At 44.1% G+C, this 26,793-nt stretch overlaps 1 protein-coding gene across 2 annotated transcripts in view; it reads right to left on the reverse strand.

Moving 5' to 3' along the window:
• Positions 1–213: 213 nt before the first annotated feature.
• The window catches only part of DOCK5 (dedicator of cytokinesis 5), a 220,704-nt gene continuing 194,124 nt past the window's right edge, over positions 214–26,793 (reverse strand). The window contains exons 43-52 of one of the 2 annotated variants that reach the window (XM_019466911.2): positions 25,970–26,054; positions 25,462–25,548; positions 22,509–22,685; positions 17,899–17,982; positions 17,354–17,491; positions 14,993–15,159; positions 6,841–7,009; positions 6,005–6,143; positions 4,925–5,028; positions 214–4,343 (exon numbers count right to left, since the gene is read on the reverse strand). In XM_019466911.2, the coding sequence (XP_019322456.1) occupies positions 4,239–4,343; positions 4,925–5,028; positions 6,005–6,143; positions 6,841–7,009; positions 14,993–15,159; positions 17,354–17,491; positions 17,899–17,982; positions 22,509–22,685; positions 25,462–25,548; positions 25,970–26,054 (1,255 nt within the window). In that variant the 3' untranslated portion in view covers positions 214–4,238. Of the gene's footprint in view, positions 4,344–4,924; positions 5,029–6,004; positions 6,144–6,840; positions 7,010–14,182; positions 14,311–14,992; positions 15,160–17,353; positions 17,492–17,898; positions 17,983–22,508; positions 22,686–25,461; positions 25,549–25,969; positions 26,055–26,793 lie in introns of those variants that run through there. The other variant, XM_019466912.2, reaches the window with a different exon arrangement.

Consider the following 26,793-nt stretch of genomic DNA (forward strand, 5'->3'; position numbering starts at 1 on the left):
TGGATGGAGGGGGGAGAACCAAATGGTCTGAAGGTTTTATTGCTTCCAGGCAAAGATGACTCCATGACCCCACAGCACGAGTCTAAACAGGACTCGTAACAAAAGGCGCCCACAGGGACTGGGTGTGATGTGTCGCGAAGGAGGTGTCAATAAAGAAAAGCCCAGGAATAATTTTGTTTCTTTAACATAAAGGCAATAACAAACACAATAAACTTCAAAATACATTTCCGTTTTTAATTTAAAAAATAAATAACAGCAAATCTGAACAAAATTTTGCTACTTCAATGCACATCTCCCTAACGGGCCATGTTTGAAAACCAACTAGTTTATAAAATCCTGGCAACAGAGCCTTTGACAAAGTTTGCATGAACAACTCACAAAACTGGACTAATAGAGGAGTTTAGGCAGCATGTGTGGGAGACCGGCTTTGGCTGGACTGTAAGAATCAGCCTGAAATCATCAACTTAAAAGGAAAACTATCTTTTTCCTTTTGTAGATTAAAACTGGTAGTTCCACTCTCAACCCACCCCAAGAGGAACTTACCTTTTCCAACCAATTTTCAAATCCCACTTGGTCAATGGTGCACGGACCTAAAAGCTGTTGTACAGAAACGTCGTTTCCTTTAGGTTCTCTCTCTTTCTCGTTCACTTAGAATCAAAGAAAGCTAGAGCCGAAAGGATTCTAAAAATCACGAAGCCTCAAATAAGTATCTTTGTTTTACATGAAGAAATTGGGGCCCAGGAACTGACTACAAATTGACTTGCCGAAAGATACATGGTCTTTTCTGTCCTGTTTTGTGTTGATGGGGGGCAGTTTCCCTGCTTTTTTCATTCTATCCGAGAAGCGAGAGGAAGGAAGGGACAAATGTCAAAGGCCTTCCAGATGCCTTTTGCAGGACAGCATGGACACGAGGGGACATTCTGGGGTGCTGGATGTGGTCTGGTGACACGGTATACACCTATGTAAAGTTTCATCCATCTGTACCCCTGAGATCTGTGCATGTGACCATACGTACGTTAAGTCATGTCTCAATTTTAAAGGAAGAAATCACCCCATAATCTGGGCGCCGGCGGAAGGGGAAGCTTCCCGAAGCTTGGAAAACGTTAACAAAGGTAGACTGCTACCTCGGATCCTGCTTTATCTCATTTGTCTTAGGGATGTGCGGGGTGGTGGCATTTTTCATGGGTCTCCCTGATGGGAAAAAATGACACCAATTCTGGAATCCAGGTGTGAAGGCAGAGGAGGGAGGGGCCCGTGACCCAGCAGCCTTATTTAAGGTTTCGCTTTCCTCTCATCCCACCGTCTTGCCAACCCCACGGTACGACACAGTCTGTATACCAGGCTGTCCCCATTGAACACAGCGAACTGCCACTGCCCGAGGGTTTCGTATGGCGTCAGGCATTCAGTGAAAGATTAATAAATGTTGAACAATAGTTTTCAATTCTTGAAAGAGAAAAACAAACTCAAAGGAAGACAAGTCACCGGAACCGAGAGAAAAGAAGGGATTGAAAAAACCCCCATAAACTAATACCCACAAAGGTTGTGACGGTTTGGGGAGGAGGGGGGCTACTTCCAATGTCGTTCAATACTGCAGAGTTCTTATCAAGGAAAATAAAGGCCAGCTCTTCCCCCTTTTATTCCCAGCCCCTCATCTCTCCTATATGTAAGGTAATCGTACGGCATTTCTTTTGTAGGACAGGTATTATTTATGATCTTTTGTCCGACGTGACTTTTTCTGACCCAATGGTTTCCCAAAGGAAATAAAACTTCCAATGTTCCCTGTAATCTGTGATTCACTTCATTACCTAGAATCCTTCCTATTCAGGCAGCAGAGACCCAGTATTTCCATTAATGTGGAAGGGGAATCGTATGGAAAGCCAGACTATTGAAAAAGGGCACTGGGTGTGTCGGATTTCCCCAGCCTCTCATCAAAAACCACACCGCAGAACTCACTTGCGCTACTCTGAAGGGACCTGCTTGAGGCTTGGTATTTTTTTGTGACTCACTTTACATCTTTCTCTTTTTAAAGGCAGCTTGAAAAATACGGTGAGTGAGGCCTACAGGTCCCCTTTAGCCAGTCTGCGAGGCAACGTCTCAGAAGCTGCTCTGGGCTCCACAGAAGCCCAGTATAACCTTTCCATTCCTTCTCTTTGTTCTCCTGCGTTCTTTCCACTAATATCCTTTCCGGTTATTACCGCTTCTTCTTTGGTCATAAATAATTACTCCAAAAGGTGCCATCTTTGCAAAAGGGGCCGTATGTGCACAGCTAATTTGCACTCACGTTCCCAATTATGTTGGGGGAAAAAAATATACGTGCTGTTCGCTGGTGGCGAATTCCAGATCTTACTCGGGGCCAGGAGAGACAAGAAAGGGCCATTTCGCACCTACTGCGTCACAGAGTCGACCTCTCGGGAACCTCACCTGTGTGGTATTATCCCTGTTTCGACAGGTAAAAGAAACGAAGGCTCAGAGGATTTCAGACACTTTGAGGGAGTCTCCAAGTTAATGGACGACATAGTTGGGATGGTCTGAAATGAGATGGTTTCCTTCCAAAGCCCAGGTTCTATTTGACCCCCGTATAGGCTCTCCTGAGTAGGGGTGAAGCACGACCTTTTCCTCACCTCTTTTAAATGCACTCTTACACTAGTTTGCCTGAGTGATGCTGGCCACGTCGCAGAAGGTTTATCCGTTCCTGACTCTGTGAAGAATTAGTATGTCTCTCCTCAAAGGGGTGGCGTGGGAAACAGGCCCACCAAGAGGCAGGCAAGCAAATCCCGGGGGTGAAATCTCTCTCTCCTCTCTCTACCGCGGCGGGGAAGGGGATTGGGCCTGGTTGTGGAAGGGGGTCTGGTGAGTTTCCCTATAGGCTGACCTCGGGGATCCACAAGTTTTCCACTTTGTCATCAACACCCAAGTAGGATAGAAATATCTGGGACATTTCCACTGTTGTTCCGACTAGGGATAGCTATCATCATGGAGTTTGTCAGGGCCGTCTTCTCGATCCAGGCGCTATCTGGGGAGAGAGCCTCAATCAGCAAGCTGGGTTATTAGTGAGCATGTGTAGTCAGACTTTCTGTGTTGAGCCTCAATTTCCTTTTCGACAACACGAGGGGGTTGTCTGTATGACCCTGAAGGCCCTTCTAGCTCAAAACGCCTTTAGCCTTGTGTGGTTGTTGATGTGTGTGTGTATGGAATATTTGACCATCGAAATCACCCCATTTTCTTCTTCGGAAAGGAGCACTGACATTAGTACCATAGGCATGTAATCGAATTAATTCCACAATCACGAGGAATAAATAATCAAAGGGAGATATTGCACTGTATTCTCCAGGGTAAAATCAGGTTGCAGAGAGGGGCTGCTGAGCCGTCCAAATGGGATCTGGAAGGGAAGCTGTTGAACCTGGGGCTTCTAAGGCCCTTCTGTCCCGTGATTTGAGCTCAAAGGAGATAACAGGACAAGAAACTGTGCAAAAGAAAGAGCTTCAAGTGAGTCTGTAGCGGGAAGGAGTTACTGCCTTGTGCCGAGGGCCGTTAGTCGGGAGCATGAGGGGCTCCTGGGAGGGGGTGGGGGCAGCTTTCCCGTGCCACACGTGGCGGGGACGGGGGGTTGGTGCTGCAGGAGCTCAGACCTCACGGTGGAGTCCATGTTTTTTCAACAATGATAACTATCCACACGTGAAGGTAGCCAATCTTCATGACAAAGACATTCTTTTCCTCAAAGGAGACACAGCAGACATCAGAAAGATAGGATTATTTCGGCTACTGAAGTACTTGAGGTGGGTCGCTTCCAATGTCACTCGGGACACGATGTGCCCACGTGAGAAAACGAAGTCTCAAGCATAGTTTCTCAGAAGCGACGCAAGAAATCCTTCCAAAGAGTAGGTTCCTGGGGTGCTCCGCCATCACCCCAGAAGAACTTATCCAGGCTTCTGTAGGCCTTAGTGGCTCTGCACTGGAGGCTGAGTTTAATAGTGGTGAGGGAGATCTCTCTTTTGAGAGACACACAGGACACGGCCAATTTTAGAATTCCACGTGGAATGGAGGAGAGGCGGCGTGGCCTTAGGCTTCTATCAAAGAGAAGCCTTTCGAAGACCAACCCGTTCGGAGCTGGTGAACCTGACCCCGGATCAGGAAAGGTGGTCGGCAAGGGGCCCCAGGGAGTGAGGACAGTTTCACCTCTCAGGCGTCAGGTGTTCAAGGTGTTCAGGAGTTCCAGAGAGAGAGAGGGGACAAGATCCTTATTGGGATCCAGGCTCAGAAGAAAGCAAGCCAGATTTCCGAGTTTTTGGAGGTGGTGGGGGTGGGACTTTGGCTTCTCTTCTGATGGGCAGTGGGGGAGCAATCTGAGGGAACAGACACAACAAGAACCAAATGAGTCTTCCCTTTTTTCCTAACCTGCCTTCTCCGCCACTTTTCTGACATTGTGCTTTAGCTTCTAACTGATCTGAGTTTGTCTACACAGGCAAGAAGGGAAAGAAGACTGATTTATCCTCCCTTGTCCTCTCTGAGTTATCAGATATTCACCAAAATGTTATGTCCCCAACACTAGGGCTCTTGGCACATCTACGGTAGGTACTCAATAAATATTTGTTGAATGAACAAAGGAAACTCATCAGAGGTCATTGCGTTCACTCAGAAGGAGTAAACTCTTCAAATGTGAGCCAGAACTCACGTCTTAGGTCACTCGCCTGTGCCCACGGTGACGTACAGAGAACACCTCTGCCTTCAGTCTGATGAAAAAGTCTACTTGGGTTTCATTACTTCCCACTGCAAACTCCCCTGTTTTTATGGTTTCAGGAATGAATCAAGAGTTGATGAGAGTGACACATCTCCGGGAAACCTGCCCAGTAAAAAGCTTGGAAAACCGACCCTCCATTCCCACGAGTGGTGTTCTCTGACCCCAGGGCCGGCCGGTGTTCCCTACCTCTGTGGAGTTCCTCTGGCCGCTCTCATAGGGCTTGCTTTTGGGGGGAGGGGGAGGCGGGACACCAGTAGTCATCAGCCCATCTGTCTGCAAAGATGGCGAGCCTAGAAATGTTACAAGTAGATGAAGGCAGAGAGAAGAATTCATCAAGGCATCTTATAGAACCTCTGCTTGCCATTTTACCACCTCAACCTGGTCAATCGAAAGGCTAAGATCATAGGCTATGGTTTCTGTGGCCAGAATGGAAAAGATCTCTTGCCCCATACATGACACACGTAGTGCCGTTTACTCACCAGAAGGCTTCACACGAAGTTCTGAAGTAAAAATCCCATTTTTTGTTCAGGGTTTTTACTATTATGCTGGAGATAAAGACATTTTCTAGAACTTATGGTGTTGCTCTATTCTCTGATATTTCCCAAGGGCTCAGGAAAAAATGTCACAAAGTAACTGGTCGGTAAGTATTGGTTAAATTGGACTGAACTGTCTTAGTTTTATCATTTGAACGGTGCCATATCCATTTCCTCCAGGAAACCTTAACCTAATTATCTCTAACTCTTGATTGACTATTATGTCCCATGTGGCACAATGATTTACTCCTCCATTCTTTTTACCAAGGATACCTTGTCATTCTTCTCAGGTACTGTGTTATTGCTGATTCCCCAGGCCTGACTGTAAATGGTATAGAGAACAGGTCTATTTCTTGTCCTTTTTGGGGATCCTTTCCTATACAAAGTACAGGGGTATCGACCCAATGGTTTGTAAGTTACTTGCTTCCTGTCTGGTCCCCATCTGACTCTATCTCATTTATACCTTCACAACTGGAAATGGAGTAGTGAGACCCTCTGGGTCACTATACAGAGAAGGTTAATGAGTCCCAACAACCCAAACACTTCTTCTCAAACTCTTGATTGTCCTATACCACCCACCACGGAATGAATCAACTTTATAATAATCTCATATACAGAACAGTGGCTGTTCTGGCTAAAAATTGCCCAGATCCATAAACATACTCTATTTCCTACTAAAACAGATATAAAGGATACAGCTACATCTCTCTATCTATCTCTATATGAAACTTACTTAGGGTCCTGGTAGCTTTAGGAGTGAGTGGAGGCGGGCTCAAGGGTGTTGACTGAGGAGGTGAAGAACCATGAAATGGCGTCAGCCGATTGTCCGACAACTGGAGACTCTTTGGCCTTTGTGCTTTTCTGGCTGGGCTCTAGTGGGGGTGGGGGAGGGGACACAGCAAAGCATTCTCATGGTGAAAAAGGCCGAGCTCATCAACGCTCTGAACAATCTTGCCTGTTAGAGGGAACAATTCCAGGAGCCATTCTTGAGCTTGCCGCCCTGCCATGTGGTGACCGTGGCAAAGACAAGCACAGGGAATCACTGAATCATGCTTTATTTTCTGGCCAGCCATGAGCCTGATTTTGACCACAGTTGGATTATGTTATTTAGGTTGGAAATGAGCCATCTTGATTCTCAGGGAAGGCTGGTCTTGCCTTCCTTGATGTGGCTCATGAAGAAAAAAAGCACCTTTTTTTTTTTTTTCTTTTTTTTTTAAAGTTAAGAGAAGAGAAAGGACTGTGTTTGGACCAACTCATGGAACATGGTGGTGAGAACCACAACTCCAAGCATCAACCCACATGTTTACATTGTGGGTACAAGGTCTTGCACCACTACTGATTTAGATGCCCAGATTCTCCATATGTGCTTTCCCTCACCCAGTCTAAGATCTGACATTGCCACAGGCTGCTGGGTCCTGAGGAGGCGCAGCCGGGCTGCCCCCTGGTGACTCCCAGCTGTGACGTGAATGGCGATGTGCCCGGCTACGGGGGAAAGCACTAGCAAACCTCTGTTGCTTGTTTGCTTGCCCCACCCCCTGTTTTTGTTCGTTCATTCATTTGTTTTTTTACCATCAGATCAGGTTCTGATGCTTTCTCTGCAATGACCTGGGACTTGCTCAGGCTCCAGTCTTTTCTCTTGAACTTGCTGATCCGGTTCTCCGTGTCCTCTTTGAGGGGGAGATCTTCAACTCTGGCACCTGACGAAGCTCTGCGCTCCAAGAGTGGCTCCAGGATTGACCTATCGGCCAAGCACAGGGGCAAAATCACAAAACACTGACCACCCGACAGTCAAAATGTGCTCCAGAAAGACCAGGGGTTATGCCTCCTCAATCTAACCTTGACCTGTGACTTCCTTCTCGGGCTCTAAATGTGCATTTCGAATTGCCAATTAAACATCCCAATACGTGTACAGAAATGAAACCGTCACAGTACAGGAGGAAAACATCTCTGAATATTCATCTTATCCCAGGAAGAGAAAGTCTTATTATATTTACAAGCAAAGACAGAATTCATGCAGTAAAAGATGAGTAAGTAGCCCTCTGCAGTGGATAATAGCACATGCCCCAGGGACAGCCAGCTGTGCTGAAATCCTACCTATACTTACTTCTTGAGTGATCTTGGGCAGATAATCTTTCCATGCCTCAGTTTCCTTATCTATTAAACGGGGACATTAACAGTACCTACCTCACGAGGCTACTGCAAAATGCTTAGAATAAGTGCCTAGTATATATGTGTCCTCCTGAAATGGTTTTATTACAGTGACAGATTTTTCAAGAACCATAGTGACAACTAATTCATTCAAGAATCCCGATTGAATGCTACGGAGAGAGAGCAAGAGTTTGACAAGAAACGGGACAGTCTCACAATATTTCCCCATACGTTACTTATTAACTACAAAGGGGAGAAAAATAGTAACCGTACACAGCAAAGAAAATGGTCAAAACCTTCATCACGTACACAGTCAATTAACATCAACTGTGCTTCTGGATATGATACCTAAAAAGGAAACGACATCATACAAAAATGTATAACCCGAACCCTAAGCACAAGGGAAAATAAGACAAACCCAGTCTCCCAAATGAAGGGAAATCCTATAAAATAACTGGCCCGTCCGTAATCTTTAAAAATGTCAACGGTGTGAAAGCCAAGATAAGGAGGGGCTAATCTGCTTCAGATTAAAGAAGAAAAAAATTCAACATGGGATCCTTATTGGATCCTGTACCAGATGTTGCTAAGTATAAAAGACATTGGTGGGACCACTGACAGAAGAGGAATATGGGTTAGAGCTTAAAGTATTGTATCGATGAGAGATTTCCTGAACGTATGGGCTGGACTTCTGGAAGACGATATGATTGTTCTTAAAACAGCACGTATGCAACCTACTCTCCCACAGTGGAGTTGGCGTTGGGGGGAGACAGGGACAGAGGGAATGACTATGGGATAATGTAAAAACAAGCAGGGTTAAAAAAGATATTTTACCTTTTATGATGGGTATTGCTTCTGGCTTCTGAATGGGTATTTAGTAAGCCTTGGTTTGATTAAAAATTGATAGATTTTGCTCCATAAAAATAGAAAGTTTGGAGGGATGAACAGGCAGAGCACAGAGGATTTTTAGAGCAGTGACATCATTCTGTCTGATATTACGATGGTGAACGCATGTTATTACACATGATACATCTGTCCAAACCCACAGAACTACAACACCAAGAGGGAACTCTAAGGTAAACTATGGACTTTGGATGATTATGATGTGTCAGTGTGCATTCCTCAGTGGTAACAAATATACCACTCTGGTGGGGGATGTTGATGATATTGGGGGCTGGGCCAGTGTGGGAGGACACTTTACTGGGAAATCTCTGCTTTCTTCTTAATCTTGCTGTGAATTTACAACGGCTCTAAGGGGCGCCTGGGTGGCTCAGTTGGTTGAGTCCCACTCTTGATTTCAGCTCAGGTCATGATCTCATGATCCTGGGATGGAGCCCTGCCTTAGGCTCTGTGCTAAGTGTGGAGCCTGCTTTAAGATTCTCTCTCTCTCTCTCCCCCTGATTTCCTCCCTCCCCCTCCCCCACTTATGTACTGTCTCTCACTCTAAAAAATAAAATAAATCATAAAAAAAAAAAAGCTCCAAAAAAATAAAGTCCATAAAACACACACACACAAAAGCTGTGGTATGAAATAAGACAACACAGAAACAGCTACGAGCTATTAGTATTAAAAAAAATAATAATGGGGATGCCTGAGTGGCTCAGTCGGTTAAGCGTCTGACTTCAGCTCAGGTCACGATCTCACAGTCTGTGAGTTCGAGCCCCGCGTCGGGCTCTGTGCTGACAGCTCAGAGCCTGGAGCCTGCTTCAGATTCTGTGTCTCCCTCTCTCTCTTACCCTCCCTTGTTCATGCTCTGTCTCTCTCTGTCTCAAAAAATAAATAAATAAATAAATAAATAAAATAAAATAAAATAAAATAAAATAAAATAAAATAAAATAAAATCATTAAAAAAAATAATAATAAAGGCTTTCATTTGGCAGAAAGCATCATCAGTCAACTAAAACTATTTGCTGGACATATTTTAGGTGCCAAATATCTTTAATATATAAGAAACTTCTATAAACCAAAAAGAAAAATATGAGTTCAATTTTTTAAACTTTTCATATTTTTTTTATTGTTTATTTTTATTGTTGAGAGAGAAAGACACAGAGTGTGAGTGGGGGAAGGGCAGAGAGAGAGGGAGATGCAGAATTCGAAGCAGGCTCCAGGCTCTGAGTTGTCAACACAGAGCCTGACGTGGGGCTCGAACTCACAAGCTGTGAGATCATGACCTGAGCCGAAGTCGGACACTCAACTGACCGAGCCACCCAGGCGCCCCAATTTTTAAAAATTTTCAAAGGATATAAATAGGTATTTCATGAAAACAGAAACCCAAATAATGTTAAAAAGTTAGTGTCACTAGCTATTAAATATATAAATATTAAGACAAGGTATTTGGAGGGGGCAAAGACTTGTTCACATTTTATTACAGAAAATTTCAAACTTATAAAAAAGAGAAGAGAATATATAATAAATTCCCATGTATATATCACTCAGTGTCAATAATGATAACTCATGGCCAATCTAGTTTCTTACGCCCACCTAAGTCACATTCTGAGCCCCTCACTGGATCATTTGGAAACGATTCTTAGATGGCGTATCATTCCATCTGTAAGTATTTTAGTATATACCTCAGTCAGGCAAGGACTTACTGCATAACATAAGTACACTCCCATCATCAGGGCTACAAAATGAAATAATTCCTTAATTTCATCAAGTATCCATTGTTTACATTTCTCATAAATTTTTGTTAGTGGTTTGCTTGAATCAAGATCCCCAACAGGATTCACGCTGTTTGGTTGATATGCTTCTTAAATCATTTAAAAATTTTTAATAAGAATTTTATTTATTTATTTTTTAGAGAGAGAGAGTGTGCAGAGGGCGGGCAGAGGGCAGAGGGAGAAAGCGCACGCGCGCATGCGAGAGAGAGAGAGAGAGAGAGAGAGAGAGGGAGAGAGACAGAGAGAGAATGAATCCCAAGTAGGTCAACATGGGGCTCAATCCCATGACCCTGGGATCATGACCTGAGTCGAAATCAAGAGTCGGAAGCTCAACTAAGTCACCCTGGTGCCCCTCATTTAAAAATTTTGATATATGTAGTCCACCTTTCTGCAAAGTATGTTTGCCTTGCTCTGTGAATGTAAAGGGTGAGAAAGTTCCAGGGAAGTCTGAGTAAGGAGTCACTGGGAAATGCCTGTTGACTGCAGTTTCTTTTTCTGATTTCAAATTATTCTCTCCTTTTCTATTATTATTATTTTTTTAAGACAGCATACATGGGTTTGTAATTTTTTGGTATTGTTTCAACTGCTCATATATTTAAGGGGAAGCCACTCATTATTACTTATCTTGAATCTGTACTAAATAAATATCATAGAACTAAATTCCAAAAAATACTCTTACTGTTCATTTTTCTTTTAAAGATTTTATTTTATTTTTTTAAAGTAATCTCTACCCCCATGGGGCTCAAACTCATGACACTGAGATCAAGAGTTGTACGCTCTTGGACTGAGCCAGCCAGGCACCCCAGGACTCTAATTATTCTTAAAACCGACTAAGCCAAATCAAACAAAGAAACAAAATCACCTCAAACAGTAATTGGTCAGGGAGAAAGAAAACAACCACCCCAGATTCTATGGAATCAATTATGACTTCACCTGAGAGACTGACACTGAAGGCTGAGGGTCACTAGACCAACAGTCAAAGATGTGAGTTTTCACTAGGGCCTCATTAGGAACCACACTAAACCATAAAATAACTACTGTGGGGTCCCCCAGGGTCTGTGTTATTTTTTTGCTTATAATGGTTACTTCAGTGATTTTTCTGAAATATCAAAGATTAAATTTTTTCTAAACAATTTTGTTCTGGGGCCCTGACTCGGCTGGTGCTCTAAGCAGGTAGCACGTAGTTGGCCTTCTGTGTAAATCTTCTGGCTTCCCCTTAACACGAGCTGGGTTCCCAAAAGTCATTCTCTTTCTGTGCCTAAGCCTCCCATATGCCAAACAGGATGGATACAGTCTACCTTCTTACCAACAAAGAACTGGCTCTTTATAGACATCACATCCAATAATCCCCATGAAAGTGTTAATGAATACTGTGACGTAACATTGGTAATGGGGAGAGTCGGGGTCATTAGCTGAGGATCAGTTGGAGGTGCTTTAAAGACACATCCTAAATAAGTGTCAGACAACAGTACAGTGACTTCTTACTCACTGGGGAAATCTGGGCAAGATCAATAATCCACCTTAAAACTGGGTCATGGCAAGAAAAGGACCCCGCTCACCTGTTCTCTGTTTACTGCCCTAGGGTATCAGCAACCTTGGGGTCTTTGACTTTCAACAGCTGTTTCAAACCTTTTCTTTTTTGAATGAGACAGTTTATTTAAGAAAAGAATCTTACTGAACAGAACTTCTATGCTTTCCACGAAGTAGTTACTGTCTCTTTACGGTGTGAAAAGAAAAAACCATAGAAGAGACAAAGTCAATGAATCAAGGATTATTTAATATTTAGTGATGCTAAGGATTAGCAATAGTGCAAATACCTAGTACTCTATTGTGTCTGACATTACATATTGGTACTTGTTTGACATCAGAATTGTAATGAATTGCATCCTCTGACTAGGTAATGTATACTTCTAGAAATGCATCCTACACATGATCTTAACCAAAAGGCCAAGAAGTGATAGGAGACTGTATCCTAAATAACCAGAAAGCTGTAAGTACACGTGTTTGGTACAATTCTTAATAATCGAAATGCACTTTATATTGATATAAGCTAAATGTTTTCATATTAAATTTATGATGAACTTTGATGATTACCTGTTTAGAAATAACGATACAGCTTAAATATTCTATAGTAGGGGGAGGATTAATTAGGGCACATTCATGGGATGCAATGGTTAATAGCCATCGAAGATGATAATAAAATAACACAGCAACATGGAAAATGCTTATAATAAAATAATAAAGGAGAAAAAGCAATTTACCAAACTATATCTGTGCTATAGCTGCAACTATGTAACAATATCTGTCAGTGGAAAAGGACTGATAGATAATTTAGGAAATATTAAACACGTGATTTCCAGGGAGGGGCCGTTCAGACAGGGTATTTTTGTGGTATAATTATTACAATACAGAATTACAAATTTAAGATGAAACGTTGAGTCAACTGGACTTACATTTAACTCTAAAATACATAATGTTGTTAAAGACTCATCATGTACATTAAATTAAGCAGCACGTCACATAATGGTATGCACAAGGCTTTTCCAATTGTATCAAATGTACATATGCTTTTTTAAATTTTATATAGGTAACCGTTAACGGTGGTTACTTCTGAGTGATGACATAATAAGCATTTTTCTCTTAAGTTCCTAGTACTTTGAAAAATTTCTACGTGTATATATACGAGTTATATAATTAGTAAAATATTTTTAAATAGTATTTTTAAACAGAAAGAATGCAATTATAAATTCATCCCTATAAAATATTTTAAATTTGAACGTATGGAAGGGCACTTCCATGATTTTGGCAAGAAAGGCTCAGTGTCAAAAGCCATCAATCCTCCCAAAGTTAGTCCAGAAATTTAACATGATCTCAGTAAAAATAGCCATGGGATTCTAGACAAGTTAATGCAAAAGCGAGCATGAGTAAAACTAGCTAGATAGATTCTGAAAAGGACTATTCAAAAGTAAAAGCCTTTTAAATCTACAGTAATTAAAGCTACCTAGTACTAGTTCATAAACATATAGGGAGATCAAAGAAATGGGGGGAAAAGTCTACAAGTAGACTAAAGAACATCTAGGAATTTCATTTTTTAATTAGGTTGACATTTCAAATCAGTAGAGGAAAAAATGTTATAGGGAGAAAAGGGTTGCGGTACAGCCAAAAAAAGAGTTAACTTCATACCTCACACTTTATACTAGAATAAATTTCAAAGAATCACAGATTTAGTGGTGAACAGTGAAACTTAAAAAAATTTTTTTGTAGCCTGAGAATGGGGAAGGCCTTTAATTATGATATACAACCCAGAAGTCATAAAATCAAACATTAATTTGGTTTTTTTATTAAAAATTTTTTTAATTGTTTGTTTTTATTAAAAAATGTCAGCACAACTAAATGAGAAATTAGAAACAAAGTCAAAAGAGAAAGGAGAAATTGGAAGATGTATTTCAACTCTCAGAACAAAGAAAACACAACAGAAAAGTGTACCCCAAATACTTGACTATAGTTCACAGAAAATAAAATATAGCTACTAAAAAATGAAAAAACTCAGCTTCGTACAAAACAAGAGAAATAAAACCAAACCAAAATCCTATACCAGGAAAACACTCTCCACTTATCAAACTGGCAAAAAATTAAAACGCCTGATAATACACAATCTGGAGGCCAGGTGGGGGTGACAGGGCGCCCTTATATGTTGCTGGGGGGGCCTGCAAATTGGTCTATGTCTACGGAAGTCAGTTCAGGAATAATTTTGAAAATTGCAACTATATATGTTCGACAAAGCGAGTTCACTTCTGGAATTTCTCTCACACGGATATACTTGTGTATTTGCGAAATAAATTATTTTTTAAAATTTTTTTTTTTTTCAACGTTTTTTATTTATTTTTGGGACAGAGAGAGACAGAGCATGAACGGGGGAGGGGCAGAGAGAGAGGGAGACACAGAATCGGAAACAGGCTCCAGGCTCCGAGCCATCAGCCCAGAGCCTGACGCGGGGCTCAAACTCACGGACCGCGAGATCGTGACCTGGCTGAAGTCGGACGCTTAACCGACTGCGCCACCCAGGTGCCCCACGAAATAAATTATTTTTAAGGTGAGTCATTGACCCACTGCTGCGACAGTAAAAGACTGGGGTCAACTAAGCATCCATCAATAGACACCCGTGGAATGTATCCTGATGCAGACATACCATGGGATGCCTGCAGCTCAGAGAAAAGACGAGGCTCTTTATGTTCTGAAACAGAAGGATTTTCAAGACACAGTAAGTGAAAAGAGCAAGGTAAAGAAAGAATTCTATGTTTCCATTGAATATAAGCAGAAAGTGCAGGGAAGAACATATATTTAGGTATTGCTCGTGTGTGTCCAAAGAGCTTGGAAAGGCACCAGGGTCCTGCAGGCCAACACCACTTGCCTCAGGAGAGCGGTACTGGTAGGACAGGAGTTAAGGACTGATGGGTGATGCCTCCCGACATATCCCTCTAGTGCCTTGGAGTTTCGTACCATGTCATTATATTGCCGATGTATAACATAAATGTAAATTTTAAGATGACTTTTGAAAACGGATTCAGGTGGAAAGACACTCAAACAATGACTATAAGTTAATATGAACAAAATATAAATCAGAATGTGATACGGTGGCTGATAGGATGTGATAGGATTATAGGTGATGATCATCCCTTTTTTTCTTAACTATTATTGTTATGTAAATAATATGGAAAGTATGTAAATAATGATCCTCCTCATGAGGAAGGCGACGAGAATGGTATACAGGATTCTAACCACATACTCCAGATTATTTCCCTCATAAGGATGACGCATCTACATTGACCAAGTCTCCCTTTGGTGACAAAAGGCAAAGGTTAGTAAGGAGATAATCCCCCCTCGCCTCCCCTGGCAATTAAAAATCAAACTCTTACCCATCAGATCCCGGTCTGGAAGAAGCATTATCGGATGAGTTAGAAGAGGTGGAAATCACAGAGGAAGTCACCGAGGTGATGGACAATCTCCGCAGCGTAGACGACATGATGTAGGGTAGTACAATGGATCCCGTGCGGCTTTGTTTCCGCTCAGTCAAGTTGGGTGGCTGAGGAACGCAGAACATCTCGTGGTTAGCAGACCTGGAATTCAGCCCATAGGAACTGGTGCAGCTCCCCATCTGTTTGTGACAAGTGCCATTTGTATCGGCTGGCACCCACTGCTGCCTCAGCTGTTAAATACTGCAAATACTTATATTCTTTTTGTTTTTTTTTAAGTTTATTTATTGAGAGAGAGAGAGATAGAGACAGGGGCTGGTGGGGGCGCGGGGGTACGGAATGAGCGCTGATCAGGGGAGGGGCAGAGAATGAGAGGGAGGGAGAGGATCCGAAGCAGGCTCCGTGCTGTCAGTGCAGAAGCAGGCACGGGGCTCGAACTCACAAAACACGAGATCATGACCTGTGCGGAAATCCAGAGTTGGATGCTTAACCGACGGAGCCACCGGGCACCCTGCAAATACTTATATTCTTAATTATGAGCACAATTAGGTTAAATCTACCCTGTTTCTAAGACTTAGAGGAGAATTCCCCATAATTTGTTGTCAGCCATGTGAGAAGAAAAACCGAGCTGTTCATTACCCCCCCCCAAGAATAGCAAAACCCTCTGTCTGCTTCTCCGGTTCCTCCAGTTTATCTTCTTTCAGCTGCTAAAAAGGTAAAATACTGGCCTAATAGAAACTTTCAGATGATACTGTAGACCTGACACTTATGACAGAATGAGGAAAAAAAATGGTGAATCTTTCTTAAGTAAAGGAGCATCAATTTACTATCATTAAGAGATGTCTTCAGTAGGACTGATCGCCCCAATTGGCCACCATATCAAATTTGCATGCCAATATTGGCCTGGATCTAATAAAAACAACTTAAATAGGTGTAAGTCACATCCTTCCCCTTGGAACTTACATAAAAGACAAATGTTCCGAGAAGAAAGCTCTTAAGTGGTGGTAGGCTAGGAAGTTAGGCACAACCGAACCCCTGGATGACTGAAAGCAACGATTACAAAGACGCTCAGGAGAAAAAAGGTAGCGGCGGTGGAGGTGTGGGAACGGCAGACAGGACTACACGGAAAGAAATGCAGAGCTTTGATTCAAGGAAAGAGAATTGGAAAATCGGAGTTCAAGAGTAAGACAGTTAAAGAGAGCAAGGTGAACGAACTCTCATTAAAAAGAGCAGAAAAAATGAAGCTGGATCCAGGCATGCAATCGATTGTTGCAGAGAAAAATTAGGTATTATTTATTTTTTATTAAGTAATCTTTATGCCCAGTGTGGGGCTTGAACTCATGATCCCAAGACCAAGAGTCGCACGCTCTCCCGACTGAATCAGCCACGTGCCCCAGGGAGAAAAGCTTATTGAGCGCGTGCATCAATCCACCCAACTTCTCGGGCACAAAAACACTGTGGGGAGAGATGTGTCAGAACTGTCGGAACAAATGACGAAATCACTATCTGCATTGCAAAATGAACTTCACGATTCTTTCTCCCCTTCAGGGGTGCGAACAATGTCAACTTTTCGTCAAAATAAAAAAGGAACAAAGGCTAGGAAAAACACTAAGAATTGGGCTAAACGGGACAGTAATAACCAGCATCTGGGACCAGCCATGCTCCCAAATGCTAGTAGAGTGCCCCGGGACACTATGTCCCAGACCAGCAGGATCAGCACCCACTGGGAGCACGTTAGAAATGCAAACCCTCGGGGTGCCTGGGTGGCTCAGTAGGTTAAGCGTCCGACTTCGGCGCAGGTCATGGTCTTGCGGTTTGTGAGTCTAGCACCCCACGTCTGGCTCTGGGCTGACAGCTCAGAGCCCGGAGCCTGCTGCGGATTCTGTCTCTCCTCCTCTCTCTGCCCCTCCCCTGCTCATGCTCTATCTCTGTCTCTCAATAACAAATAAACGTTAAAAAAAAAATTAAAAAAAAAAAAAAAAAAGAAAGAAAGAAAGAAATGCAAACCCTTGGGCACCCCACCCTAGACCTCTTGAATCAGAAGCCCTGGAGATGTGGCCCAGCAATTTGTGTTTTCGTAAGCCTTCCAGGTGGTTCGGACGGTCACTCAAGTCCGAGAACCCCTATCTAGTATGTCAACTGCGGAAGGTCACCAACAGCACATCACGTCTTCTCCAGACCCGTCCCCCGTGTTTTCCTGCCACACCTCTGCTATTTGGACTCATCTGGCAACTGAAAACCTGATCAACATCATAACCGGTAAAGAGGCTGAGAAAGTCAACGGGCTCCTTAGACAAAGCCTACCAGTGTTATAACGCCATAGAGCTTTTCCACTTTTTCCTTGAGCTCCCGGAAACAAGATGACAACCGGTCATGCAGTGGCTTTAGCTGCTCTGTCAGCTTCTCCCCGTGGATGCGGATCCCCTCCGTCAGCAGGGGCATCTGGGAAGAAGGGGCATGAAAGGAAGGAGACACGGTTTAGGAAAGGGGATTTTTTTCAGATTGGGAGGCTGGGGAGGGATGGGGGTGAAGGTGGACAGGTAAACTCGTAGACACAGCACGTATCGAATGAGAAAGCTACGTGTCAGTGTAGGGCTTGGGCACCGGCCACCCTGGGGTCAAGGGCTCAGAGAAATACACAAGGATACAGGCAGGCCTGCGACTGGGGAAGGGCTGACAGAAAAGGCAAACCCTCCCGAGCTGGGGAGCACGTCTGTGGATAAGCCACTGCTAGACTGGGTGGGATGGCTGCATTTTCTCTCACTGGTCACTAAAGTAGAGACAGAGACAGAGACAGAGAGAGCGAGCGAGCGAGCGCTGTCTGGCCATACATGTCGTTAGGAGCACACCTGTAATGCTATCAGTCGCTTCAGCAGCTCAATCTTCTCCTGGTCTTCTGGATGCTCCTGCAAGTACTTCTCCGTAAAAAAAGCCTAAAAACGGGGCACAGGAGAGTATTAAAAAATTTTTTTTTAAACATTTATTTATTTTTGAGACAGAGAGACAGAGCATAAATGGGGGAGGGGCAGAGAGAGAGGGAGACACAGAATCGGAAGCAGGCTCCAGGCTCTGAGCCATCAGCCCAGAGCCCGACGCGGGGCTCGAACTCACGGACCGCGAGATCGTGACCTGAGCCGAAGTCGGACGCTCAACCGACTGAGCCACCCAGGCGCCCATGGAGAGTATTAATTAGAACACGTTCCCATCTGTGTATTTGACCCTAGAGGGAGGGGAGGGGAGCCTGGAAGGGGGACAAATGTCTTGTTCTAGCTGACAAACCAGAAATGACTAAGGCAATCCTCCTTCCTTACCTGGGACAGCCCTTCTGCCACCGTGGACGGTTCTAAAGGTATGTGCTCTTTTGCGGTCTTTCTGAAATTGGGCAATGCCTAATCCAAGCACCTTCTCAACAATCACCAGACACACACAAGGGCACAAACTAAATAATCAGCAGCACAGCAGACTGGCATTCATTGAAAGAACTTGCCCCAAGGACCAATGCCAATGCCAATATCTGAAGGCTGTTCAGTAGATTAAGTGCACGGATATTATAAAGGAAAAAGCAAAAAACTAACAGGCTGGATATGCCTGATAGTTTTCCTGCTGCTATAAGCTGTATCACATTTTCCCCCCTATACTGAGGGAAGATAAATATCCACACCTTCTTAGTTCTCATCGATCCAGAAGGCTCTTTTGAGGACAATGTTTCGTAAATATTAAATGCACACAAAAATGTCTCGTAAATATTAAATGCAGTTTGCGTTGCGTCTTATTGTATGTCAAAACTATGTCACATGTAACACTGTCAATCAACATTCGTGGTCCCAAGGGCAAAGTCCCTCTAATAGTGAAACAAAACCCAAACTCAAACTATAATCGTAGATGTTACAGAACAGACCATTTTCAAAGACAAAATTGGGGTGCCTGGGTGGCTCGGTTGGTTAGGCGTCTGACTTGGGCTCAGGTCATGATCTTGCGGTTCATGGGTTCGAGCCCCACATCTGGCTCTGCGCTCACAGTGCAGAGTCTGCTTCGAAACTTCTGTCCCCCTCTCCCTGGGCCCGTCCCCTGCTCGCACTTTCTCTCTCTCTTTCAAATAAATAAAGGAAGAAAACACTAAGAAATAAAATAAAACAAGACAGAATGAGGAAAAAAAATTAAAAAGCCTGTGGTGAACATTTCTAACAAAGTCAAAACAGGAAAACTTTTTTTTTCCTTGTACCATAGCCATCATTTCTGAGAGTGCTTTCAAAGACCAACCCTCAAAGTTCCCCTCACTCTTCTGTTCCAATACTATGGAAGTCACCTCAACCTGTAGGTAGACTCAAGAGCTCCTGAAACTACAGGATACAGTTTAAAAAAAAAAAAAAACAGCAAAAAAAAGTGATCAGCGACCAGCCCATTTGGTATGGAACATAGAGCATGTTCAAATTCAACCTTGCGTGAAGATGTTACGGGTTGAACACTGGCTTCCTCCCCGCCCCAATTCCTATGTTGAAGTCCTAGCCCTGGTACCTCAGAATGTGACCTTAGTTAGAAACAGGATTATTGCAGATGTAGTTATGGTCACCATGGAGTGTCAGAGTGGAGTCACAGTGGAGTAGGACGAACCATCGATTCCACGTATCTGATGCCCTTATAGAAAGGGGAAGGTTGGGGGCGCCTGGGTGGCGCAGTCGGTTGGGCGTCCGACTTCAGCCAGGTCACGATCTCGCGGTCCGTGAGTTCGAGCCCCGCGTCAGGCTCTGGGCTGATGGCTCGGAGCCTGGAGCCTGTTTCCGATTCTGTGTCTCCCTCTCTCTCTGCCCCTCCCCCGTTCATGCTCTGTCTCTCTCTGTCCCAAAAATAAATAAATAAACGTTGAAAAAAAAAAAAATTAAAAAAAAAAAAAAAGAAAGGGGAAGGTTGGACACTGGGAGAACGCTGTGTGAAGAGGGATAAGGGGTGCCAAAGGTTGCCAGCAACCCCTCAGAAGCTAGGAGAGAGGCTGGGGCGCCTGGGTGGCTCAGTCGGTTGAGTGTCCATCTTCGGCTCAGGTCATGATCTCACGGTTCTTGAGTTCGAGCCCCGCGTTGGGCTCTGTGCTGACAGCTCAGAGCCTGGAGCCTGCTTCCGATTCTGTGTCTCCTTCTCTCTCTGCCCCTGCCCCACTTCTCGCTCTCTCTCAAAAATAATAAATAAAACATTTAAAATTTTTTTTAAAAAAAGAAGCTAGGAGAGAGGCAGGGAACAGATCTTTGCTCACAGCCCTCAGAAGGCACCAACCCTGCTGATGCCGGATTTCAGGTTACTGGGCTCTGGGACTGTGTTTTAAGTCACCCTGTTTGTGCCTTTGTCCCAGCGGCCCTAGCAAACTAACACCACAAGGGCTATAAATATATGCGGGCTGAGTATCACAAACAGGAAGCAGGACAGCACATCTGGAGAACACACGCTGTAGCCGGATTCATAGTTAGGGAGAAATGAATGAAAAAGTAGTATGGCTTTAATCTTCATCCACTTTCACCCTCCAAACAGAAGCAGTTTGAATCTTCAAAAGTTAAAGACGATTTTTTGATGTAAGATAAAAGGCACTGAGATTCCCAGAACATTGGTTGAGTCAAGGACCACTGGAGCAGAGTGCCCTGAAATTCAGTTTTTTTCGAAGAGTCCTGCCTTGCGAGAGAAAAGGGCCGATGAATTACGACAGTGACTAATGGGCTGCTTTAAGATAGGTCACCTGTATTGGTAGGCGATGATAGATTCCCCAATTAATTGCCGTGGGGGTCACGGCGATCAAGGAATTTACCTTTTTTCTTACGCTTCAAAATATACAAACGCATACCATATTAATTAAAAGTGCAATTTAGTATTTTTAAGAGTCTTGAAATCTATCTGTGTACGTAACCAACTTCCCCTTTAAAATTTTTTTTAAATTAGAAGTCTCTGACATTGGAAAAAACTTCATATGAAATTACGTACTATTCACAGATTACTGGCATATACGAATTTGAATTCGAACAGGGCCATTCTGTAAAAAAAACAACACTTGCAAAAGCACATCGAAATTAGTACTAGATAGTTTACAGGACACAAAAACCCACCACAATCCTTACAACGTTATAAAAAAAAAAGGATTATATTCTGGATCCTAGTTTTGTATTGAATTCCATGATAACACTGGAGGTTATTATCAACACTAAGCATGGGCAAACACGAACTGATCTCTGGTGTTGCGTCTTTCCCAGCTGCTAAGTGTAGTGATTCTGAAGGCTGAAAGGTTGAAGGGAAAGGAGAAAAAAGAAGATTGTTATAGCAACAGCCGCAGAGCACTGCCCGTTCAGATCACCTTTGCCTCCAAGCAGACAGGAGAGAGGAAGAAGTCAACACCGATCAAGCCTCAACTATAAGGCAAGTGTTCTGCGATGTTCCTTATATACAAGATAAGCGTCCAGCCGCTTCTGCGTGGTAGGCATTTTCCTCATTTTTTCAGGTACGAAGCTTGGGGCTCAAAGAGGTGACGTATCTCACCCGAGGGCACACGGTGGCCAATGGGAAGCCGGGATTGGGTCACAGGAGTGACTGATTCTAAAGCCCCTGGTCTTCTCAGGACTTTGTGTATAAATGGAAATAACAGAATCAGCCCACCTAATAACCACTCGCCCTTCTGGTTCATCTCCTTTTCTTTCCACTCACTCTCCCGGCTACTCCGCAGGAGTGTAGTAGCCAAATGTTTGTTTATATTCAGCAAGAGGACTCCAAAATTACTTAGCCACTGGAAACATAGTGAATAATTAAAAATCTTGCCTCCATTAATTGCATGTTTTTTTACGTGTTGGATACATTAACTCCGGTAAACAAAAATTTTTTTAATGTTTATTTTAGAGAGAGAGAGACAGAGACAGAGACAGAGTGTGGGTGGGGGAGAGGCAGAGAGGGAGACACAGAATCCAAAGCAGGCTCCAGGGTCTGAGCTGTCAGCACAGTTCCTGAGGCAGGGCTCCAACCCATGAGCTGCGAGATCATGACCTGAGCCGAAGTCGGACGCTTAACCGACTGAGCCACCCAGGTGCCCCTAGAAGCCAATTTTAGATAGAGCACAGTTCTGCCTTTCGCACGGGTGCTTCTTCAGTTCTAGAGCATCTTTACCTCTGGGGCCGCCTGTAAGCTTTCTACTTCTCGGTGGAGAAAGGGAGAGGGAACAACAGGTAAATCAACCAGAGATGGTGTATTAGACTGATCTGTCAGTGACTCTTTATCAGGCAGTGGCCCAACCCTGCCTGAGCTGCTGAGGATCTCTAGGAGGTGTGAGGTCAGGGATCAGCTTTTCATTAATTTCATTTGCTCATTCGTAAAAAGGGCACAGTGAAAAACTCTCTCAGCCAAGTCGTAAGAAACTAATGCACCAGCCGCACAGAGCCACAGGGCGAGAGGCACGGAATGACATGGGATTCAGTGGGGATTCCAGGGCCCAGCCCACCTTTTCATAGTTGGAGTATCCCCCCATGACAGCCGGGTCTACGATGCCACTGAGCAGCATGGAGAGAGGATGCACAGAGAGGGCCCGGTCCCAGGCATGTTGTTGAACACAGTTGCTGATCTTCTCATTGGTGAGTTCCATGGTTTCTATGGCATTCTCCAGGGGACTGATTTCCTCCTGCGATAGTGGACAAGGGAGTGAAAGGGCATTTTGTGAATTCACAGCAAGTTTTGAAAAAATCCTAAGTGTTCCTCTCATTTTATTTTTAAAAATATTTATTTATTTATTTTGAGAGGCTGGGGACAGAGAGAGGGAGAGAGAATCCCAAGCAGGCTCCGTGTGCTCAGTGCAGAGCCTGATGTGGGACTCGAACTCACGAACTGTGAGATCATGTCTTGAGCCGGAATGAAGAGTCAGACGCTTAACTCAGGCACCCCCTAAGTGTTCCTTTTAAAAGGTTTAAAATTCGGGGCGCCTGGGTGGCTCAGTCGGTTGAGCATCCGACTTCGGCTCAGGTCATGATCTCGCGGTCCGTGAGTTCGAGCCCCGCGTCGGGCTCTGTGCTGACAGCTCAGAGCCTGGAGCCTGCTTCAGATTCTGTGTCTCCCTCTCTCTCTGCCCCTCCCCTGTTCATGCTCTGTCTCTCTCTGTCTCAAAAACAAATAAAACATTTAAAAAAAAAAGTTCTAAAAAAAATAAAAAGTTTAAAATTCTCACCAGGCTATAAAACAGTAAAGTTGTGCTTGTCAAGGTTATGTCTATTTGGATCCCACACTTACTTGAAATGGTCTTGCTAAGTTGTGAAGTAAACTACTTAAAATGTCCTTAGAAAGTACAAGGATGACCTAAAAATTAGAGCTATAGTAGTGATAATTTCTCGGGGCAAAAGGTCTACCAGAAATCTGGGGGAAAAAAAAAGGCAGATGTAATAATGATGGCAAAGCTACTTTTAGGCAAAGCTTCCTCAGATATTTCTGAGAAGATAAGTGACAAGAGAGTAGCAGGATATCTGATCCAAGATACTTCTGCAACGTCCCAAAAGTTCACTGGCAAGGGGCTCGATGTTTCTGCCACAAGCAAAGGTAAGTTTTGGAAGCCATGCATTCAAACCATACCTAAGTCACCTTAGTATGGGTTCTGCGGTCAGAAGCAGCCAGAAATAACGGGATGTATTAGAATATCCAAGCTGGGGTCACCTGGGTGGCTCCGTTAAGCGTCTGATTCTTGATTTTGGCTCAGGTCACGATCTCATGGTTTGTGAGATCGAGCCCTGCCCCCGGGCTCCGTGCTAATCGTGCAAAGCCCATTTGGGGTTCTCTCTCTCTCTCCCTCTCTCTGCCCCTCCTGCTCACACGTGCTCTTTCTGTCTCAAAATAAACATTAAAATTAAAAAAGAGTATCCAAGCTGAATCTGGGACGAAAATGAAATAAGATTCAATATAGGTTCAAGCAATTCCTGTGGGCAAGTGTTCAAAGCCAGGTTTCAAGAAAACCCACGTTCTTCATTTTAGCCACTGCCAGACAAATGACCTCCTACCACAGCCTGATTCCAAAAGTCTCTGCCCAAAAATCATATTCACACTTGAGGGATAGCGATATTATTACTAGTGGCATGGAAGACATCGGATTTCCGTTCAGATTTGTTCAGGATATATTTCCTCAAAGTGTATTTCATGCCAAGTACCGGGCTATGCTCTACAGTCACAAAAGTGATTAAGACAGAATTCATGGCGGGGAGGAGCCTACGGTTTTAGTGGCATCTCAAGACATGTAAGCATGGTAGTAACTTGTTAGAAATAAACTCGGGTTGGGGCGCCTGGGTGGCTCAGTCGGTTAAGCGTCCGACTTTGGCTCAGGTCATGATCTCGTGGTTTGTGAGTTCGAGCCCCGCGTCGGGCTCTGTGCTGACAGCTCAGAGCCTGGACCCTGCTTCAGAGTCTGTGTCTTCCTCTCTCTCTGCCCCTCCCGTGCTCATGCTCTGTCTCTCAATAATAAATAAATGTTAAAAAAAAAAAATGTAAAGAAATAAACCCGGGTTGCAACGGGGCACAGAGAAAGGGCATCTAATCCCAATTGGGAGTTTCAGAGATGGCTTCCTGGCGAAGCAGGTACCTAACTGAATTTCAGTGGGAGTTAGTTAGGTTGAGAAGTAGCACTATGGGCAGGGAAAACGCTGCATCATCAAGGAGGGCTGAAATAGCATGGAATGAGCAGTTTAGTTCCAGAAGATTCCTGAAGAGATGAGGTGGCAGAACCGAGTCACAAAGATTCTGCACGTGTGTCCTAAGGAGCAGGGACTTTATGCTCTAGGCACTGGGGAGCCACGGCAAGGTTTTGAGCATGAGAATGATATGGTCAGCTTTCCACTGTGGAAACTCACACCCTGAGACAGTGTGGAAAACAAGCCTGTGAAGGCCCAAGCAGGAGGCCAATGAGGGGGCTTTTTCCACCAGAGATGAACGAGGGACTAAAACAGGGTACAGTAGTAGGAGAGCTGGAAAAAACAAACAAACAGATTTAATAAATATTAAGAAGGTAAAAGGGTCAGCTTTGGGAGTGCTGGAGAAGGGAGAGCGTGGGGGGACTGGTAGATGTGATCAGCCACGAATGAAAGAAGAGGAAATGTTTTGGGAGAGAAGAATCTGATTGGCAGGAAACTCCAAGGAGACGTTCTGAAAATGGTTTGGGGCGCTTGGTGGGATTATGAGGAGACAAGACTCATTTGGTCATAAAAGAGTCATTCACTGTGAGTGACCTTTAGGGTTGGTTTGTAACATCAGTTTTACAGAGGAGTTTTATTACACAAGCATGCCTTTTATTTCTCTTTTGGAAAACAAAGTTGGCCAGAGGAGGCTGGCCAGCCTAGTGAGAACCAGAGGGGCACTTAACAAAGGCCCTTATTATATTTGGAGACACAAAAGAATTTTCTGAATTCCGATTCCAAGTGACTCACCGTTGAAATCTGTTTGACTTCAAACCACTTGAGGATGCCAGGAAAGGTATACGCAGTCGTATACGTGGTCCTTTCGATCCACATGGTCTGGTGGAAGGGAAGACAATAGGAAGTGTCAGTTCCCAGGCCAAAATGGCCAGGGTTGAGGTCAGTGAGATTCTGTTCTCAAATGCTTCCTTAGTGAATGGGCATCAAAATGTTTAAAGCTGCAAAGGCTCATCTACTTGGGCCCTCTCACGTTCTAGAGGGGAAATGTGAGGTCCAAAGAGGCGTGGCTTGCTCAAATCATACTCAACGCAACATTGGAGCCCCACAGTAGAGCCCTTTTTTTTGGATGGGTGCCAGTCTAGAGCTTTCCACTGAGCTGGCCTGCTGTCTATGCAGTAAGCACGTAGAACCTCTACCCCTCGGGCTGCCATCGTTTCTGCTGTCTGTGTCGGTCAGGTGGAAAGCCTCCATTTGGATGGCAACTTGACCTTGTTTTAGAGGGCAAAGTGGGTGGACTCACAGCAAATTCATTATCTGGATCCTTTTCTCCTTTCCGGAATGGCCGGGAATATTGGAATTGTTGTACTTCATTGGCTCTGTAGTAGCTGGGGAGAGAGAGACATCGCCACAACGCTGGAGTTTCTCTTAGAACAAGCGCTCCTTGAGCAAACTTCAATAAGCCCTGGGCCGCGTCTTCCACAGACCGAGTCTTATCCCCTAAGCGATCTCAAAACAGACACAGTCTTCATAAGGAAGGCGGGAGGGGGTGCACATTTTATTGCACATCTTAATTTTCTTATTTACGAATCCATTCACAGCTCGCCATTTAAAAAGGCGTATCGGGGCGCCTGGGTGGCTCAGTCGGTTGAGCGCCGACTTCAGCTCAGGTCACGATCTCGCGGTCCGTGAGTTTGAGCCCCGCATCGGGCCCCTGTGCTGACAGCTCAGAGCCCGGAGCCTGTTTCAGATTCTGTGTCTCCCTCTCTCTGACCCTCCCCCGTTCATGCTCTGTCTCAAAAATAAATAAACGTTTAAAAAAAATAAAATAAAATAAAAAAATAAAAAAAATAAAAAGGCGTATGTACTTATATCCATATTTGTGATTGCATTTGTAATAGTTTTATCACAGTTCTAGCAATCCTTCTAATATCTTAGCTTCTGAGGAAAAAGACCGGGACCTGTGATCACTGGGGAACCCACCAGGCAAGGTGAGGTCAGCCACTCCTAAGTGAGTGCTTCCGGGTGGAATTGAGATCCAGGAGATCCAAAACCTAACAGTGAAATTCCTGATCTCCCTCTGCCTAAAAAAACCCCAACCCCCACCCCACCTGCCCCAAATCCCTT

The sequence above is a fragment of the Panthera pardus genome, unplaced genomic scaffold, assembly GCF_024362965.1.
Source record: "Panthera pardus isolate Hobbes unplaced genomic scaffold, ASM2436296v1 HiC_scaffold_13, whole genome shotgun sequence".
In the NCBI taxonomy this organism is placed as follows: domain Eukaryota; kingdom Metazoa; phylum Chordata; class Mammalia; order Carnivora; family Felidae; genus Panthera; species Panthera pardus.